This window comes from Sebastes fasciatus, chromosome 2 (assembly GCF_043250625.1).
Source record: "Sebastes fasciatus isolate fSebFas1 chromosome 2, fSebFas1.pri, whole genome shotgun sequence".
Taxonomy (NCBI): Eukaryota; Metazoa; Chordata; class Actinopteri; order Perciformes; family Sebastidae; genus Sebastes; species Sebastes fasciatus.
In genome coordinates, this window is record NC_133796.1 from 38,487,931 (window position 1) to 38,509,150 (window position 21,220).

A 21,220-nucleotide genomic window follows, 5' to 3' on the forward strand; every position below is an offset into this window, starting at 1 on the left:
TATTGCAGCTAAACGCTAACCTCTTCAGGAGCCGCCATTGTTGCTGAGGCTGCGGTCGAAAAGTAAAATAAAAAATGACGTCCTAAGGTCTTTTCCTAACCTCTTTTCCTTGACCTCTAAGGAAAACATCATGAGGTCAAGGAAAGATGTGAAGGAGAGTTCAGAAGGAGTTAGGAAAAGACAACGGCGGCGTTAAGGCAATCCGACTGCATTTACACTATAGGCGCCGTAATTATGATGCGACGGTGGCGGATGTTAGTGACGCGGGTCTGCCGTGGTGAAACTACAATGTTCTGAAGATGGACTACAAAAGGCGCATATTCGCCTAGTGCGTTCTTAAATAGCTCTTTCAGTGACCGACTGCTTCGCTTGCGGTGTGTGAAAGAGAGACACCGCAGGTCCTTCTGCAGCTGAAACACTTTACATCAACGTATAATAAAAGATTATCTGACCTAACGTGGACAACCGGTGAAAAATATCATTTCATTACCAAAATTGGAACTGAAATAAAAAAAGGAATAGCCTATAGGCTACCACAACAGTTTATGATAAATATTCAGTTTCTTTTTAGTTATGGTGAAGGAGTAAAAGCATTAAATGTACATTTCTTCCTACTCCTTTTCGGACGTAATATTCATTCATGTAGATTATTTGTTTATGGACAGTTCTCTATATGTTGACTGTTCATTTGATTTGTTATTCTTGTTTTGTTGTTTACTTAGGTATTTGTTACACGTTCGAAATAAACAGAAATAAAGTGAAACAAAATGATTGTCACACGGCCGAATGGTGCGTTGCTAAAAGTTGCAGCCGCAAGGAATTGTGGAACGCCATCATATCCTTTCATTTGGTAAAGGATAGTCCAGTGTATCCTCTGCTAAAGGAGATAAGAAAGGAAGCATTGAAGTACCTTTCCTTAGCATTTAGAGAACTTGAACAGCTCTTATCATGGCTGCTACTGAGATACTTCCAGGTTATTCTACTCCCGTAGGAACCTTCCTAAGCTAAAAAGGACTTTTCGATAGCAGCCTAACAGCCGCCTCTCTGTGTTGTCTCACACACCTAAGCCACGCCTGTAGCCGCCAGTAGCTCCTCGCAGTACGTCGATCGGTCCGTGCTCTGGCTTGCCGGTCACAAACGCGATTACCTGAAGCCTCACAAGATGGATTTTCGTGTGATATGTCTGTGATATATGATATATATCTTATGACATTGCTAGAATCCAATGTCACACGCTGTACAGATTGTAAAACCCCTCGAGGCAAATTTGTGATTTGTGATATTAGGCTAATAAAATTGACTTGAATATGATGGGAGATTTATTTTACAGTGTGATACAGTTGAAAGCCGGTGCCTCACTCAACTTTGATCGTGAGGACGAGGGCGACACCCACCTTACATGCACAGTTCCTGCAGTTCTCCGGCTCCACCCACAGCTCCTTGTCCCGGTAGACCAGGCCGTTGGCGCTGCAGGTCCTCTCGCAGTGACAGCCCTCCAGCTGGGTCAGCCTGGACTCTGCGTAGTTCAACTGAGGACGAACACAGAAACACGCAGAGTCACAAAACCAAATCAAAAGTCTACGTGTGCACGCAGGTTAACCCGCCCCCAGCGTGCCCCCGGTCCGTTTTGCACAGAGAGGTGCTCTGCTGGGAGTCACTCATTAGAAGGACACTGAATAATAAGTGATCATCATGCAGCTCATGCTTCAGACCTCAGGCTATAATCTACTGAGAAAATGACAGCCAGGACTGACAGCCCCGATCCTGCCTCACTCCTCTTTTTTTTCCCCCACACTGATCAGCCCTTCCTCCTCAGCTTATTTCACGCTCAACAATCCACGCTTGTCTCTCGACTGAAGCGATGCATCTTTTGACTGACACGAGGCAGTGTCACGGGGAGGGGCACAGAGGGCAGTCTGCACCAATCGGGGATTAACTTTAAAGCAGGATTTAAACTACCCCGTCTCTTAGAATTTCTGTTTATATACTACTGATTTGTTTCGCCAAGTGTGTTTTGTAAGGAATGTTATTGCTGGCTGGATCATATTCACAGCCAATGGCTTTTTTTTTTTTGTCCAGTGATGAAAGTCCGCACGGAGGTCGTGGGGAGGAGCACAGAACTTCACACTGGGGTTCGCATCCTGAGTCTTGTGTGTGTGGTTTAGGCAACGAAAGCATTTGTTTTAAGGTCGGGGAAAGATCTGGGTTTTGGTTTGATGTTAATTGAGTGAACATGCCCTGTTTCGTGCGTCAAAGTCGCTATTGACCTTTTCAATATCAAACCAAGACCACGACCTTTCCCTAACATTAACCAAATACTGTGAGTGCCTAAACATAACCATTCAAAAAATGTTAGTCACGCTTTAGTTGCTACAAATGGACAGCCCGGTCTCCTAAAAATGATGTTCCGATACAACGAAACTGCATTGTGAATTACGTTTTGCGGGAAACATATTTTGTCACAGATTACTTTTATTTTTGACGTATCATAAATACGTTTATAATGATAGTCCGCGGAAGATCACGTAGGGAGGAGGTCTGGGATGTGTCATACAAACTCAGGACTTTCACCCAGGAGACCGCTGTTTGTGTCCCGTATGAAACCGAAAGTTAATGTTCACTTATTTAAATTCACATCAGTAGCTTAAATCACTAGGGCTGTCAATCGATTAAAATATTTAATCGCATGATTGTCCATAGGTAATTGTGATTTAATCGCACAGTGTTTATCTGTTCAAAATGTACCTTAAAGGGAGATTTGTCAAGTATTTAATACTCTTATCAACATGGGAGTGGGTAAATATGCTGCTTTATGCAAATGTATGTATATATTTGTTATTGGAAATCAATTAACAACACAAAACAATGACAGATATTGTCCAGAAACCCTCACAGGTACTGCATTTAGTATAAAAAATGTGCTTGGATCATAACATGGCAAACTGCAGCCAAACAGGCAACAACAGCTGTCAGGGTGTCAGTGTGCTGACTTGACTATGACTTGCTCCAAACTGACTATGCCTCCGCCGACCAGTCAAGTTGCAGTTTACATCCATGTCTGTCCAAAATGTCATCACTTCATCATTTTATCCTGTTAGACATTTGTCGTTTTGCCAAAAACGTGTTTTGTGAGGTCACAGTGACCTCGGTTTATCCTTGAGTTCAAGTAGACGTTTTTGCCAAATTTAAAGAAATTCGCTCAAGGCGTTCCAGAGATATCGTGTTCACAAGAACGGATCGGACAGACACACACACAACCCGAAACATCTTGAAGTTTCCGGCTTGGAGGCATGAAAAAGGTAATTGAGGTGTTCCTCTCCAAATGTATTTTTCGTTGTATATACGGTAAATGTCATCTCTAGGAGACTAAGAGAATTAATTCATCAGCCATGCTGCTTTGAGTGTTTGAACTCAAACTGGTGCAGGAGGGATTCACGTCGATATTGTAGCAAAGGAGATAAAACGTCAATCTGGCATCTTGTTGATCCAATGGATGATTCCAGTTTTTCACTTCCTGCCACTGTGGCAGACAAGTTTTTTTTTTGTCTGTCAATTAGAAATGTTATCTGTTCACAATTCAAATGATTATTTAAATATTTCCTCTCATTAAAAAATCTTGGTAAGCTGTTAGGAAGTTAAACAGGTCATAATTCTCTCTCTAATATCTATTTTATATTGTTGTGAAAACATCTCCTTCAAACAACTGAACTGATTCAGGTTTCTCGCCAAAAAAAACGTAATTTTACGACATTACATTTGAACACATCGTGATAACGTAATTTACCTTCGCCCAATAGTCATTTTACTGAGCAGAGTTTGAACGCCTCATAATTGTAACTCAATGGCACCTCCGTTAACGCTAGTAGCTCCGTTATTTATCCAAGCAGGACAGTGCTGCCCACTGGCTGCGAACAGGTAACGTTACTAACTCTCCTCCTGTCGATTACAACACAGATTTGTTATTCCCAGTGTCGCATTATCAGGGGAAAAATAAGATGTGTCCCCCATCAGGTTTAGTAGTAGTAGCACCATGCTTTTGAGCACTTTTTTTTCTCTCCGCCGTGCCTCCGGTCCCAAACAAACCGAAACATGATACAGCGTGCGCATGCCGTTACGTCATTGTGCATGCGTAACTGTCGGAAAGCGTCAATAAGAGGAATCAACAGTCACGGAGGCATGAGATGCCAAGAAATCTGACAACTACGGTTCTCTATTCCCATCACTAGCATTTTCCATGCCTGCCAAAGTGGTGGATGGCCTGACGATTTCACCCGCCACTGCCAACAATTTAACCCTGTCCATAATATCATTCAAATTAACCACATGCAGCATTATGTAAATATATACTAAATGTAATGTTTCTTTTTTTTTCCTGTTGAAAATCAACATCCACCAAGGTTCAGCTTGTATTCATATATAATCTACACACGTCTTTTCTGAGCAAAACAGCACACTGCATCCATGAAAGCTCAGTTTACGGCCTTGAATAGCAGCTGGCTGTTTACACACAAACAGCAATTCACATATAAATTCATATATCTATAAAGTAAAAGAACTGTCTGACCCACACATAAGCAATCAGATGTTGTTTGAAAAGGTGGAAAAGTGGGGGAATTCAAAGGTTCAATTGATCTGAGCAGCGTGGGTCAACTCAGAAATTGTAGGTCCACTTAAGACACTCAAGGCTGCTCTGGCGCTGCGCCTCCGCCCCCTCTGCTCCTCTGAGACCTGCCCCGGCCACGGTGTCAGAAAGAAAGGGCTTGATGCGAAGTGATGGAGGCTTCTCAGTGAAAAAAGAAAAATGCTGGATGCCACTTAGGCCTTTTACTTCATTTAGAGGAGTCCCAGCTGGCTGCTGGAGAGCTGTGTGAGCTGTGAGCACTGGAGATGTGTCCTGTCAAAGCCCCTAAACAAAATGTTTGAAATACAATTTCAAAGACTGGGAGGCTGCCTTGAGGCACCGCCGAGGAATACCTTTCCTGTACAGTGTGAGCATCAAATGGCACGGCGATATCACACAAAGGAGTCAGAGGCTAACAAGCATGTAGCTCCGTTGATACATGAGGCAGAGGGACATAGAAGAATACAGTAAGAGCTGAAGGAGGGCAAGGGAAAAGATGATCATTAATCTTTTTTGTTTGCCTGCATATCTAAAGGTTGTCCCACATGTATGAATTCTGGGGACCAATCAGTCTTGAGCCAAGGAGGAATTAATTTGATTTTGTTTGTATTCATATCGGGGATGTCTGCCCTCAAGTAATTATCATATTTAAGCCGTAACAATGAAACAAAAACACATTGTGACTCCAAAACCTGATGGTACATTTAAAGGGTTAATACTGCAGATCAATGCATCTTTAAATGTGAGTGATGGTGAGGATGTGTTTGGATTAACAGCAAGTGGGGGAATCCTTTTCTATTAGCCTTCCAAAGTCAGCATAAATATTGTAATAATACAATGAAGGAAAAGTGAGGAATCAACATTGTTGTAAGCAACTATGATGACCAGCTCATTTCCCATGGTTGAAAACTCACTACACAATGGCAACTGACATTTAATTAGCAGAATAGGTGTGCGTCTGTACAAGCGTTTTAGTGAGTAAAAGTAAATAGTGGTATTTTTCAACCTGCGTCTTAAAATGGATTTATACCTTACACAAGGGGTTATATAGTTGCTTAAACCTAACTAGTAGTTTTGCTGCCTAAACCTAACTAAGTAGTTTTGTTGCCTAAACCTAAGTAAGTTGTTTTGTTGTCTAAACCTAACTAAGTAGTTTTGTTGCTTAAACCTAAGTAAGTTGTTTTGTTGCCTAAACCTAAGTAAGTTGTTTTGTTGCCTAAACCTAACTAAGTAGTTTTGTTGCCTTAACCTAAGTAAGTAGTTTTGTTGCCTAAACCTAAGTAAGTAGTTTTGTTGCCTAAACCTAAGTAAGTAGTTTTGTTGCCTAAACCTAAGTAAGTAGTTTTGTTGCCTAAACCTAAGTAAGTAGTTTTGTTGCCTTAACCTAAGTAAGTAGTTTTGTTGCCTAAACCTAAGTAAGTAGTTTTGTTGCCTAAACCTAAGTAAACAGTTTTGTTGCCTTAACCTAACCAAGGAGTTTCCTGAGAAGACAGAAGTTTATTTTGAAAAGACTGTATGCATGTAACTAGCGAAAATTGACACGTGTTGTTGGATATTAGTAGGAAAACGTACAAAAAATGAGGAATAATATAATCTGAACAATTTCATGAGGATACGTTGGTCTCTGACCTTGATGTCAGCCATTTTTATTGGGACTAATTGTTCGTTGACGGAGAGGTATGTGGATAATCCAGATTAACAGGGACACTGATTCTGGACGGAACCTCTGGAAGAAACTGCTCAATGCTGTCAACAGCACAATCAAAATTCCTCCATTGACACCTTTATTGTATAAACAGAAATCCGAGAGACAGATAGCAGAAAAACTAACAACAAAACAATCTACATGGCTACATACCACTGGAGGAAAAAAAGATATATATATTGGATTGGTATTTGTGTTGATATTCCATGTTGTGGTATCAGAAAAAAGTAGTATTGAGCCATTACTACTATGTCTTTTGGCCTCTCACAACCACACGGGTATATTACAGGCAAATGCTGCCACGCTAATCCACAGACGGTGGATCACACTGCCATCTCACCTCGCCTTGACATCATCCCGACCAAGCAATTATTCACCTCATGCTGAATTCCTCCAATCTCTATATACAGCATAACATTTAGCGCTGGAGGTGACTGCTCATATGAGTCACAGCGGGGAGGATGCAATGAGGTCAGGTGGCAATAGGTTGAGGTGCACTCATGTGAAGGGGGAAGCGTTGACACAGCGGTAGGGTAATGTTCTTCATTTCACCCTTATTTACACCCAGAATTATTCTATAGCTCGCCTGCCCGCTGAGATGTCCTTGCTTCATTCACTCCCACCTTATAGCGCTCACTCATGCACATAGAAGCACACGCACACACACACACACACACACACACACAAAAAGTCAATCACACTCACACACGGTTATGCAGATGTTTAGTCTTAGAAATGGTTCAAGCTCTCCCCCATGGCTGCACTGCAGAATGCACACCACCTGTTAGCCGCCTGTTGTGCCAATGCAGTCGCCATTTCCTGACACTTTACTGAACCCTGAATGCATCGGTCCCTTGTGTGTGTGTGTGTGTGTGTGTGTGTGTGTGTCTGTGTGTGTGTGTGTGTGTGTGTGTGTGTGTGTGTGTGTGTGTGTGTGTGTGTGTGTGTACTGCCCAAAAAAACCTAACCTCTAGCATCTGAAATTCATTACAATGACAGTAGCAGCAGGGCAGGGAAATAAACATTAGAATCTAAATCACTTTAACAAGATAATACAGCAGTTATTTCACGCATTGCTCCACCCCTGCATATGCTCGTAATAAAGACGTAGCTGCTCGGTAACAATAAGTGAAGGTCAGTATTATGAATGTCTGACCTACATTTAAGCAATTCTCAATGACTAAAATGTCTTTATCCCAAATACTGTGGTTAAACGTAGAATAGAAGCCAATGACATGGAGCCAGAAGTTCAAGATCAGATGTATTAAACCCCAGAGGGTAGACAGCTGTTGTTGCCTGTTGGGCTTGAGTTTGAGTATTTTTTTTATGTTAAATGCAGTACCTGTGAGGGTTGCTGGACAATATTTGTCATTGTTTTTTGTTGTTAATTGATTTTCAATAAGAAATATAAACATACGTTTGCATAAAGCAGCATATTTGTCCACTTCCATGTTGATAAGAGTATTAAATGCTTGACAAATCTCCCTTTAAGGTACATTTTGAACAAATAAAAAATGGGCGATTAATCGCGATTAACTATGGACAATCATGCAATTAATAGTGATTAAACATTTTAATCGATTGACGGCTGAAATTAAAACCTTTAAAATACGTATTCAATTATAATATTAAATACAATACATATAAGACAAGACTTTACAAATTATGTTGAAAACACAACCCAACTATTGAGTCGTGCAAAGGTTTCACAGCTACGGGCACAAAATATCTTCTGAATTATTGTGTTGATCATCTCTGTATCCTTAACCGGTCACTCAACACACTTTATAGACCACCAAACAGGGAATGACCTTCAAACTGAATTAAGGTTTGAACTCTTGCTGCCTCAAATAAAACGAGATAAGCTCATAAAACATACAAGCTTTCATCCTTCCCTTGTTCCTTCCTTCCTTTCCTTCTTCAACTGATGTGAAAGCAAAAGATTTTCACCTAACAGCAGAACTCTACTCTTCTTCAATTCAAGGTCGTTTCAGTTCTAGTTCTACGGAGCAAACGGAGCAAACTCAATCTGCTGATGAGGACGGTGTAATATGGTCAAATGCTCCAGAACAAGCAAGTAAGTGGACGGGACTCCCTAATACTATGTGACGCCAAGGGGCGTGACGAGTTGGGATGAGAACGTTTTTGTAGGTTTAATCTTGGTCTTAAGGCAAACATCGGGTTAATAAACAACTTTTTATATTACAGTTTTGCTATCTTATCAAAAAAATCCCCAAAAGTGACGAGACCCATCAGGCACACAACACTTTGTACGGCACTGCCTTCGGGTGAAATACGACGTTTTTAGGGAGTCCAATAAGCTGACGTTGAGTTGAGGTTGTTGTGTCAACTGTAATTTACAAGGTCAAGCTCTACTCTTCTTTACTGTCATTCTTGAGGAACTATAATGCTTTCATTCACATTTCCCTCTGTTGTTATTAGGGATGCACCGATACCGATACCAGTATCGGGTATCGGGTATCGGGTCCGATACTGTGCTCATGTACTCGTACTCGCAAAACGGCTCAGATACAACAGCACCGATACCACTTTACGGTGGCGTGACGTTAACCTCTCTCCACACTCTCTCCTCGCTCCACATCCCCGACGGTGCGGGCGAGACGGGTTGGTGGTGCGCCCGACCCCGCGGGGCCGGGATCTCACCTCAGCTGGCGCGCGCCGGCCCTCACTTTTCTTGCATCACAGGGTTTTGCTTTCACCCTCTGACTCGCGCGTGCGTGAGACTCCTTGTTCCGTGTTTCAAGACGGGTCGGGTGGGTTGCAGACATCGCCGCAGACCACTGGCGCCTTTGACGTGGGCTGAGCCACACCCTGGCAGCACCGGGAGCAGGGGGTCCCATCCCAGCGAGCTCTTTGTCCACGGTGCGGCGAGGTCCGGGCGGGGAGCGCTGTAAAGATGTGGCCGCGAGCCACCTTTCCCCCGAGCCTTTCCAAGCCGGTCGCAGCGCCCCGCCTCGTATACGGGACTCCCCAGCCTGTCGTGTGTCGCTCACACCCTCCAGCTGGCTGTTAACGAGGGTCTTTTGGCACAGAGAGGTACTCGTATCGGTACTCATATTGGTACTCGGTATCGGTACTCGGTATCGGCGAGTACCCAAATGTAAGTACTTGTACTCGGTCTGAAAAAAAAGTGGTATCGGTACATCCCTAATTGTTATGATGAAAATGTATATTCAAAGTGAAAACTGTTCCATTCTTTCACCACTCTAATCCTGAGCCACTGCAAAATGTAAAATACTAATAATAATATGGGGACTTCTGGGACCAAGAGGTTGCTGTTCCCTCTTACATACACATTAATATCTTTTCTGTTTTTTTCTGGTTTCGGGTCTTTTAAAACCACTTCAATCCACACTCACAATAACAACCGTCACAATAATCAGATTTTCTAAAGACAAATTAAGGTGCATGTTCATTTTGTTTTTTGTTTCCTAACAATAACTTCTATCTCTCTCAGGTACCGCCTTGTTGAAATGAAACAGAAATGAGATACTGAGGGAAAAGAACAATGCACTTCAATGAAGGCGGCAAATATATCAAAGGATCCAGCTGTCTCCGGCTGTAGTGGAGAAGGGGAGTTATTTATTCATTTTCATTTATTTATTTATTTGCTTGTCAGCTACAACTGGGAGAGATATTAGTGGATCTTTTAACTGGATACTTTTATTTAACACTGACATAGTTGCCAACATTTTTACATATTCATTGTTTTGTCTTTTATCTGTAAAGTCTGCTAAACATTTGTGACACCAATAACTCTAGTTCTGCAGCACATTATAAAAGTTGTTATTGTAATAATTTAGGGAAAATACATAAAATAACTGTTTTTCTCTGCAGTACTTCTGGTCCCGTCACTTTATCGAAGGTGTTTGATTGCAATAATTTAGGGAAAATCTGTAAAATAACATTATTTCTCTGCAAAACATTGACTGGAAATTTCTGGAAATTTAAACATTTATTTGAATTTGGATATTATAATTTTACAGTTTTTTGTTTGGCAGCCGCTGCAAGTCCTTTCACCATTTTCTGTTGAGCTGCTGGTGGTGGTTTTCTGTGTGGGAGGTTGTTCCTTGTTCTTACCTTCAGGGTCATCTTGGCCAGTAGCTCCTGAAGGTCCATGATGCCTTGCACCAGGCTCAAGAAATCGCTGCAGGTCGGACAGGCTCAACGGAGGAAAGGGAAAGCACCAAAACAGAGAGGAAAAAGGAGAGGAAAAGCAAGAGGGAAGCATTTAGATACGAGACAATATTTATTTAAAAAAAAAGAAAAAAGTATTGGAACGCAGCTCATGTCGGCCGGCAGCAAACAAAAGGGAAGCCTCGCACATCTGTTTACTCTTTGTCTTAGCCTTGTGGCTGGCATTAGTATCAATAATAAAGCGACAAGGTGTGATTACATGCCCTATTGATCAGTAACAGAGACAGTGGCACAGCGGTGGCCTTGTATCTTAATCTGTTGGACAGTAAACAGATGGAGAAACGAGGGCGGGGAGAGAGGAGGCTGCACTGAATCTGAATTAAAGCAAAATGAAGATTACTGGAGAGAGAGAGAGGAAGATGATAGAATGGAGGGGAGGCTTTATCTGTGATCAGCGGAGGAGAGGTCACCACCGGCTGACACATAGCTCATTGCAGTCCAATCTTATAATGGCGCACAGTAATGGGGAGTGCTCTTTTTTTTTCCTTTCTACTTTAACTCTTACTAAGAGCGTGTTCAGAACATTATGTGTGACTGTGTCATCACGATACTCACTGCGGTTAAGGTTGGGACACTGTGTGATGTAGCCATTGGGAGCGAAAATCAGCTTCACGTCCTGGATAACGCCCTGGAAACACAGAGGGAGGGGGTGCAGGGAGAAGACAGAAAGAGACAATGATAAACATCGATTGGTAAGATCATGGAATATCTCTGTGGATCTAATGGCACAAAACATGACAGACAAGAATATGACCATGTTGCACATATGTGACTCAGATCTGTTTATTTTATAACACTGTGAACAGCACAAATCACATTGAATCTGATCTTTTCATTTCTGGTTTGGTCCACTTTCATAATGTGGTCCTAAATCAGATCAGGCTGGTCTCATACATGTTCGTAGCTGTACCTACGGAAAGTGATGCACAGTAATTAGTAATATATCCCACAAAATCAATTTGTGTCTAATTCATGTAATTGTGAACCCGGAAATATAAAGAACGGCAAATGCCGTGTAGGGAGGAGGACGGAGTGGATGGTTGGGTAAAAAAAAATGGCGGACTTTTGCCTAGGAGACCCGCGTTCGTGTCCCGTGTGAAACCAGAAGTCAACGTTGATTTATCTGTAACGTAACTTAAGTACTGAGGTAACGCCACTTCCAGAGTTATTTTAAGCCAAACCTACGATATTTTCCTAAACCTAACTAAGACGTTTTGTGGCCTTATCCTAACCGAGTAGATATTTTCCTAAACCTAACCAAGGAGTGTCCTTGCCTGCACCTCGTTTCCACATAGCTCTGTGTACGTATGCAAATCAACCGGAAGTTCGTTCATTCCTGTGGGAACCTCCGCCATCTCCGATGTTGTTGGTGAATCTCTTCCTTACGTTTTTTTTTTCAGTGCATAACTTGCCTCGAGTACGTTGAAAAAAGTCAACTTTTGCGGCAGATTACTGACGGACCATAAGCACCGCATGCCACAGGAAGTAAGCATAACATGCTAGCGAATGAATAAACTGATACAGCTCTATCCATACAACTTTTCTAAGTAAAAAAAATGTGCACACTGTCGCTTCACTGCTGTACTTATGTTATCTTATTTTTATTTTATTTTACTTTATTTTATTCTATTCGATTTTGTCTCATTTTAAGGTGTATTGGTGTTAGGACGTGTTGTTTAAGCTACTTTTAAGCAAAATTTCATCAATAAAGTATCCATCTATCTATCTAATACAGTAATTCTACAGCAGCATACTGCTAAATCCCTGTAATATACTGATATAACTACTGTGAGGTCACAGTATACAGCTGTCATTTCACAATAACTTACTGTAAAAAATATACAGTAAATTGCTGTGAAAGTAATGCAACTAGTAGCCAGTAATTTACTGGAAATATACAATCAAATTACTTACAGTGTAGGTTTGAATGTTCTTGTATTTTAGAAATGGTGAAAAACCACCACAGCAAATGTTAAAAAATTAAAAAAACTATTGTCGTACTATATATACAGTACAGCATCCATTCCTGACTGAACTGAAGCAAATGTACTTCACACATAGAGGGAAGTAAATTGCCTATAACCGATAGAGTTCTTTCCTTTAACAGACTGTCTGTCAATCACTGTGAGTGACGGGCTCCAGAGGTGCAGGGCTGGTAAACAGAGGGCTCCATGATGACCACAGAGAACAATCTCGGGGAGAAAAAAACCCTCTCTAATGGAAAACCCAACTTGTAAAACACTAGGCTGCCCACACGCACACACAATAACACACACACACACACACACACACACGGGGGTAATATAATTTCACCGTTCCTTCAAAGTGGCGACTGAAAACATGCTGGAAGGACATTAGAATTCACCACCTCAAGCGCAGTTGGCATCATCTCGTCTCTCGCTCTGTGTGTATGTGAAATTATTTTACAGTGATTTGGCTGGCCTGTGTGCAAGCAACACCTGCCTCCTTTTCAAACAGAGACACGGGAGGAGGGAGCCTTGAGGCGAACAGGCTTGGAGCACAGATTGAGAACAAACACCCTCACACACACACAGAGAGGCTGTGTGAGCAGTGGATGGTGAAGAAGAGATTGTCAGTGTCACTCAGAATGAAAATGAGGGTGTAGATCACAGATGTCTGTCCCGGTGGTGTAATATAGGGGCCCTGACCACACATCACTGTCAATGATCAGCAGGTAATTCGAACTGAAGTCATACAATCTCTCTCTCTCTCTCTCTCTCTCTCTCTCTCTCTCTCTCTCCCACACACACGCGGGCAGAAACGTGCACACATTTTTTTTTTCATGCCTCAGCCAACCCCTATGGCAGATATGTTTCAATAGCACTATTCAGGAATAAGGTCTATATGCTCCTCCGTGGTGAGACAAGTCCAATTACACAGCTGCTTTCAAGTCATATACAGTCAGAGCAGTGACAGATCTTTTTCTATTGTGTTGTCTCTGCACAACAGAACATTGGATTTGAAATGAACGGGGGGAAAAGTGCTGACGTTCAGCTTTAAAGCTGCACTAATCAATATTTTTAGAACAATGAAATAAAAGGACTATATACAGTAAAGAGAGGTTGCTAAAAGTGATGAATCCACAGAGAATTATCACCAACTGTGCAGATTCTTTAAGCCTCTTTTAACTCATAGTTTGGAGTTTTTCTGTATGTTTTCAGCGTACCTGTAAATCCAGTGTACGCTAACTCCCTGCACCAAATGGCAGACAGACAAACCTATTGACTAGCTGAATAAACTAGCAGCTCAAAAGCCAGTTATTTTTTTTTTCGGGAGACCAAACCAGAGCTAAAAGATAGTGAATATCATGAATTTACTTTCATCAGGTGGACAGACACAACTTCTAAAGATTCCTCGTTTATTTAAAGGTCACATATTATGCAAAATGCACTTTTCCATGTCTTTTAAACATCAATATCTGTCCCCAGTGTGTCTACAGGCCACCATAGTATCATAAAAGACCATCCTCTCTCTTTTTCTCCTCCTCCGTTTGTCCGGAAATGGGTGCAGAAATAAAAATTCGCTTTTTTCCTAGTCTTCTGACGTCATTAGGCAGAAATGCAAGCCATATATGGCTTTCCTGTTTCCAGTGAAACAGAACAGCACCCCCCTCACCCCATACCCCGGCTTGGTAACCCCGCCCACGGAGTAGCCGGCTCAGCAAGCTGCGTCCGCCATTGTTATTTCGACTGTTTACTAGTAAACATGCTGAAAGAAAAAAAAAGCTTGTTCTGTTGTTGGCTGCAATACTCCACACAAAAGCTTGCATCATGTATTGTAAACTTTATTTGAGTAGACAGATGACAATATTAATTATTCACAGCATTTGTAATCATCCCACCTGCAGTTATGTTAACATGGTACAGGAGAAAGTCTTCAGCTCTGGTAAACTATGGTAAGCTAAGCTCCGGTGGTCTGTAGTCATGGTAACACAGAGACAGCTACTACTGTAAATAATATACCATTACTCTGATCTTCCATACATTTATCTTTTAGCAGAAATAATGAACTGACTACTGTTTCACATCTTCTATTTTCCACCCTGATGGTCGCTGTGTTTACACACCGTGTCATAGCGGTAGCATGTAGCTAACCCGTTAGCATGTAGCTACATGCTAACGGGTTAGCTACATGCTACCGGGTTAGCTTTGTATCTCCATGTAAACAGAGCCATCTGCTCTCAGCTGTCTGCTCTCAGCTGTCTGCTCTCCTCTGGGATGATTCTGTCGGTCATTTCTCACAGATGGATCTGTAAAGACAGACGTAAAACAGAGTGTATGTTTACGGTTTACAGAGTTGATGCATGAGGTAAACACTGAGTTAACTAACAGAGATATAAATAGTATTATTTACCTGAGAGAAACCGTCAGGAAAACCTGGAATCTGGACCGCAGATGTTCATCATGTGTCGCCGATTTCTGATCAGATTCCTCCGGTAACGTGCGCTGGGTGAAGTTTCTGGTTTATAAACTTTAAAGTGGTTTATAAACTTTATTCTAGCTGCTATCTCTCCACTCGTCTCTCTCTCTCTCTCTCTCTCTCTCTAGAGAGAGAGAGAGAGAGAGAGAGAGAGAGAGAGAGAGAGAGAGCTTCTCCGGGAGGGAGGGGGAGGGTGACGCTGTTGTTGAGGACATTTGATTGACAGAAAACGCTGACCAATCAGAGCAGAGTGGGAGGAGACAGAGGCTACAGACACAGAAATCAGCACTTTTGGAAATGGGCTGAAACAGAGGTTATAGAGACATGCTGGAATGCATGATCTGATTGTTTTTTTGAAAAAAAAACTTCAGAGACATGGTTTGGAGGTGTCTGAGACCTATAATAACTAGTTTAAATGGAGTATAATATGTGACCTTTAAAGTTACTGTGAGGAATGTTTAATTGTATTAAACTTTAGCCCTGATTTTCCACTCCCGGAAAGTTTTTAGAGCTCTCCGACAAAAGCCCCCGATCAGAGGCGAATCGGCGTCGGCTCGCGTTGATTCCCCGCAGACACATTCCAGATATCTAACATGCTAAATACGAGACACGGTTTGAGGGGAAACCTGGGGGAGGAGGGGTCGCCTATTACAACAGGAACTTAGGCCCTGTTCAGACCTGGTATTAACATGCGTCCTCAGTGATTCAGTGATCGGATCACAAGTGGACAGCTTTAACTACGTCTATTCACACCTGGCATTAGACTGCGTCTCCACATGCGTCTTCAGTGGCCACATGTGATCCGATTGACTTCCCCGCTCTATAATGCACATAAACACGCAGTAAAAACACGGCTAATACAGCAGCCGTTGTGATGTAATATTACATGAATGTCAGTAGTAATATCCTACATATTCATGAATTCTGGTACATTTTATTAACATTTAAATAAAAGGTTATTGTACCGGCGGTCCCCGGGGACCTCCGCGCCATCAGCACCGCTGCTTTTGCCAGACAACACCGGCTTACAGAGCTCCAGAGAGCCGGGGAGGACAGAGAACAGGCGGGCGGGCAGGCGGGTAGGCGGGTGGGCGGGCGGGCGGGCGGGCGTCAGTGGTCCTTAATGTGGCCCAGGACGCATTCGCGTACACACTGCTAAAAGAATGTGGTCATATGTGGCCCAGACCACCTCGGATTGTGGTCTGAAAGATCCGATCTCAATGCGTCCTCAATGCGACTTGAGTGCGTTCACACCTGTACTTAGAGCCGTCCACTTGTGATCCGATCACTGAGGACGCATGTTAATACCAGGTCTGAATAGGGCCTTACTGTATGTGTTGTTTGCAACATGGAGCAAAGTTGTTGTTGCACCTAGAGGAATAAATAGTAAAAAAAAGAGTGTGGAAACAGGCTATTTTGTAAACACACGTGCCAACAACAACATCAGCAATGTCTTGCGTATGGTATTACGTCATTTACCGTGTAATTCTCCCATGTTTTCATGAAAGAACATAGTTTATTGCCACCACACTATCTAATTTTAGGATGATGACGAGGGCTTTTTTTGTTGTTGTTTTTTACGGCCAAACTGTGTATTGTCAGTCCAAGTGATTGTGAGTTTCCTCCAAACATATAAAGCATCCCATTGAGGGACGATGAATAAAAAAAGGGCTTCAGTTCCTACACTGTTCATCTGCTGTGGATGTGAAGATAATCAAGTAAAGCTGAACGTCGGCACTATAACATCGTTTTCATTTCATAGCCAACGTGCTGCAGGAGTATAGACAAAGCAATTAAAAATGTGTCACTGTCCAAATACTTACAGACGGCATTGTAGTCTTGACTAAATGCAAGACAAAAAAATGTGTGTGTGCGTGTGTGTTTTTACACATTTGTATGAGAAACAGATGTATTTATACTGTTAAAAAGATGAAAAATAAGATTAGAATACGGATTGGTTTAAGATTTGGATAAGACTCACGCTGGGGAGAGGGAATGAATACAGTCAATGAGGGTCCTCACAAGTGGTGCAAATGTATGTGTGCTTATGTGCTGTTTATGCATCATTTGTTTCTTTGTTTCCCCAAACGTTCATAAGTTCACTCACCGTTATTGCTGATAGAATTACCATCTCTACGCTTGTCTGCTCGCTTGTACAGTCATAATTCCCAGTTAGCTTGTTTATTATAGTAATAATAGGCTGGGCGTATTTGGCCGGCACTCCGCCTTCAGGCAACATTGACAGAAGTATTATCCTGGGTAAAGCTTTTTCCTGTGATTCTATTTACTCAATTTGATCATGCACAACATGACCTTTCCTTGGTCTAGCCGGGTCTGAAGACTTAACCTCCACCTGCGGTTCATCTCCCAGGACTAAACACGCATCAACAACAAACACTCATTAACAAGTATGAGAGAGGGCAGATGAACAGAGAGAGAGAGAGAGAGAGAGAAAGGGATGATAATGATGCCGATGATCTCCACAAAGAATTGACTTATTCACATCTCCGTGCTCCATTTGACAGAGGCCAACTGTTTCAAGGCAATAAACGACACCTTGATGGACTAGGGCTGTCCTCGACCAAAGAAATTCTTAGTCGACCAACACTCATTGGATTTTGTCGACTGATCGATTAGTTGATTTAATCGACGGATCAGTAAAAATGGGTTTCTCCGCAACGAATCACACAAAAGCACCACTTTAAGTCTTGTGTTTACCAGAGATGTGATCCGACGTTTCTAGGAAATAACTCATTCAGCATGAAAAAAAGCGTAAAAAATGACTAAGTGTCTAAAGAAATCTTAGTCGACTAAGACCAAAATGACCAATTAGTGGACTGATCGACAAAGAGGGGTCAGCCCTATGATGGACAGTAATGATGTAGCTCACTCAGTGTCCAATAAACTTTGACCTGTCACGTGTTGGTGCCACTAGACATGCAGACATTAGAGGCTCAAACTCACCACAAACAACAAGTTGAGATGTCACCGTGATGTCACCGTGATGTCACCCATTGGTTTTTGAATTGCCGTTTTGAAGTCGCGAATTCAGCATTTTGGCTGTCGCCATCTTGTTTTTTTTTGCAACCGGAAGTGACACGAGAGTGGGGAACCAAGTACAATCGAACGCTAAATAAGACATTTTTAGGTGATCAAATTGTTCAAAATTAACTTTTATGGACTGAAAACACACTGTGAAAGGGTAAAAGTTCTAAGACGAAAACAGGGACAACTCCCAGACCGGACAACGCCGTGGTATCGACCTGTCAATCACAAGGTAGCCCCGCCCTAAATCATCCCCTGCTTTATGGTCTATCTGACTCTAAATGGGACCATAATTTACTAAATGAACATCATGCTGTATTGAAGAAGACTTGAAACTAGAGATTGAGACCATAAACTCATGTTTACAATGTTTACTGAGGTAATAAATCAAGTGAGAAGTAGACTCATTTTCTCATCTCGTCAAAGGATGTGCGCGCACACTCTCCCCCTTTCCCCTTTCCCCTTTCCCCTTTCCCCTCTCTCCTCCTCATACAATGGTCATGTTAACATCATTACTCAGCTCATTCTTGGGACCTGTCTAGGCCTTTTAGTCACTTCTTCTTTCAGCCGTCAGTCATCATCTTTATGCTTTAGCTCATCAAGATTCACTTCCCCTGTGTCACAGGACTACAGGTCCCGAGTTTTAGCTTTTCCATGCTCAACCTCCTACAGGTTACCATAACACAATAATGAATCACTTTTTAATTCGATAGATTACAAAAACAAAATAATAAATCACTTTGACTTCTATAGTCTATGCACTTCCTTCCAGTTATAGTCACTATAGTAACACAGTGCTGAGGAGCGTGTACGAAGGAGCGAATTTATGTTTTGCGTCTCGAGAGCAGCCACTTCTATGCAGCGAATCGAGGACTTTGCCGTCGAAGTTGTTTCACTTTGACTCGGCACCGAGCTACTGTGCGCACGAATCCCTTCTCCTTCAGTTTATCTCAAAAGACTTTATAAACGTCACTATTTTTGTGGACTTTATTCAGCATATTCTGTATGTTCTCTTCGGCCCAGATGTCAAGCGAAACATCGGACTTCTGCAGGAGTCCAGGTCAGTCCTCTCTCACTCATGTTAACCTTGTTTGTCTGTGTCTATGTCATGATTATATTCTCCCTGCAGTCGAACCACGCAAGGGGTCGCGAGGAAACCTCTTGCAAGCGATGGTCTCGGTTGTGAGAGTACCATTACTGTGTTTACAACAGTCCAAACGAACCGCACCAGAGATTCATTAAAACCGACTAAATGTTGGCTTGTGAAAGCACCCTAAAGGCCTTTTTCTGCACGCCTTTTTGTTTCAAATGAGAGACGATGATAGGTTAATTTAACTTGTGATTTTAGCTGCAATTGTCTGGAGGATCGGCTATCAAATTGCACACAAAAACTTGTGTGTATATGTCATTCACTGTGTAGCGTACATACTCAAACCTGAGGGAGGCATGCACTACTGCACACGACTTCCTAACATAACGAGGATAGAAATTTAGCAGGAGCACTTTATAGAACGTCTTGGCAGTGCAGACTTTAATCCATCAGCTAATGTCGGGGCAGCAGTTGTGCCTTCTTCAGAAATGAAAGGAGAAAAGCATCTTATTTAGCCATTCTTCCGGGAAACAGATGTGCAAAAGCATCTAAATATAAACAAATTAGGCTTGGGGCGATATAACAAGATTATCATTAGAAACAATATTGGTTGGCCATGATAATGGTCCTCACGTGTCCACGATAACAGAACGATATTCAATTATGTTGAATACAGGGATTCCGCCAGTATATTGTAAGCCCGGCGGGCCTGAGATGACTCCCCGCCAGGGCAAAACATCGGGGAATTATGTATTTTTAAGATGTTTTTTAAACTAAAATGTGTTATACAAGTAGCGAACTCCTTTAAGGAATAACTCAGTGCGTAGGTTGTGTGCTTAATGTTAGTGTTAGTGTCTGTGTTTGTGGTCCAGAGAGAGAGAGAGAGAGAGAGACAGACAGACACACAAACAGTGAGAGCAAGGGAGTGTGTGTGTGTGACGGAGTGACGGTGAAAGGAAGTCAGTTGTAACTAGCTGTGAGAGAAGCAGTGTGTGTAGAGTTCAGGCTGTCGGTGAATGAATGCTACAACTCCTCAAGACACAAGCCGAGTTCCTGTGTCTTGTAGGATTTTTCCACTCATGACTTGGCGTGTCAGCCCAGCACGGCAGGAATTTACGTCTCCATTACAACAGTTACGCGCTACTCAAAGGAGCGGCTGTAAAATGGCCCTAAAAATGGTTCTTTCCAAGCGGACCGCGAGGCAGTGATTGGTAGACGTTTTTACAGGATTACAGCAGCTACAGATGACGGCTCTTTTCCGGTCCTTTTTCAGAGCTCATAAGTAATGAATCGCTGTCGGGGTGTAAAGACCATTTCAACCGATATAACAAATAGTGTATACTGGAGAACATCGTCAACCCTGCCTTTAAGCACCATTAAGGATCCTCACAGCATACGACATTCTTAAAGTTTAGTTCTTCGTAAAGAAGTTGAAATTAATTCCATAATATACTGATGCGTTTCCTTTTGCTCATTCTGCTTTTCAGAAGTTGGGTAATTAACCCGACACTGTACTGTTTTGCTACTGAGGTTTGAACACCAGGTATAGAGAAGATCATACCGTGGATGGTACGTCGAAATAAAAAGAACAAAGACGCGAACAAAAGCATAAACAAACAAATTTAAACAACCAGGAAACAGAGGCAACGCAAGACATACACGGGGAGATCAAAAGACAGACTTGAGTGAGAGATCTAAGCTCTGAATCTCTCGTGTCCAGGTTTGGCTTTTCCGTCATCGCGCTGCCTCATTCTAACGTGTTCGAGCTTTCCATCATTGTCCGTAGTAGATTCATTACTGGCCCGTGGTGCATGAAAACACCGAGCGTTTCACAAAAGCACCGGTTCCAAACGAGCTCGCCGTGTCCCTGAGGAGTCAGCATCCTTGGCACAATGGATTCTAGATAGAGATAATTTATTACAGTTCCTCCTTCAGACGGAGAAGCTCCCGGGAGGAGGCGGCACGAGGACGAGGAGCGTCTCAAGCCGCTGCGAGGGCTCGATATGTTTTATTTAAAAGGCCTAGTTAGCTTGTCTTATCATTATCCTACTCCTGAGTCCCGAATGGGATAGATTACAGCTGCAGCTTTATCTCACCTCCT

The 21,220-nt window shown here is 42.3% G+C and overlaps 1 protein-coding gene across 1 annotated transcript in view; it reads right to left on the bottom strand.

Annotated features, from left to right (window-relative positions):
- LOC141760306 (protein kinase C-binding protein NELL1-like) overlaps window positions 1–21,220 on the bottom strand; it is a 377,384-nt gene that overhangs the window by 228,494 nt on the left and 127,670 nt on the right. Inside the window, exons 6-8 of the mRNA XM_074622982.1 lie at window positions 11,100–11,172; window positions 10,428–10,510; window positions 1,395–1,529 (exon numbers count right to left, since the gene is read on the bottom strand). Coding sequence (XP_074479083.1) covers window positions 1,395–1,529; window positions 10,428–10,510; window positions 11,100–11,172 — 291 coding nt within the window. The remainder of the gene's footprint in view (window positions 1–1,394; window positions 1,530–10,427; window positions 10,511–11,099; window positions 11,173–21,220) is intronic.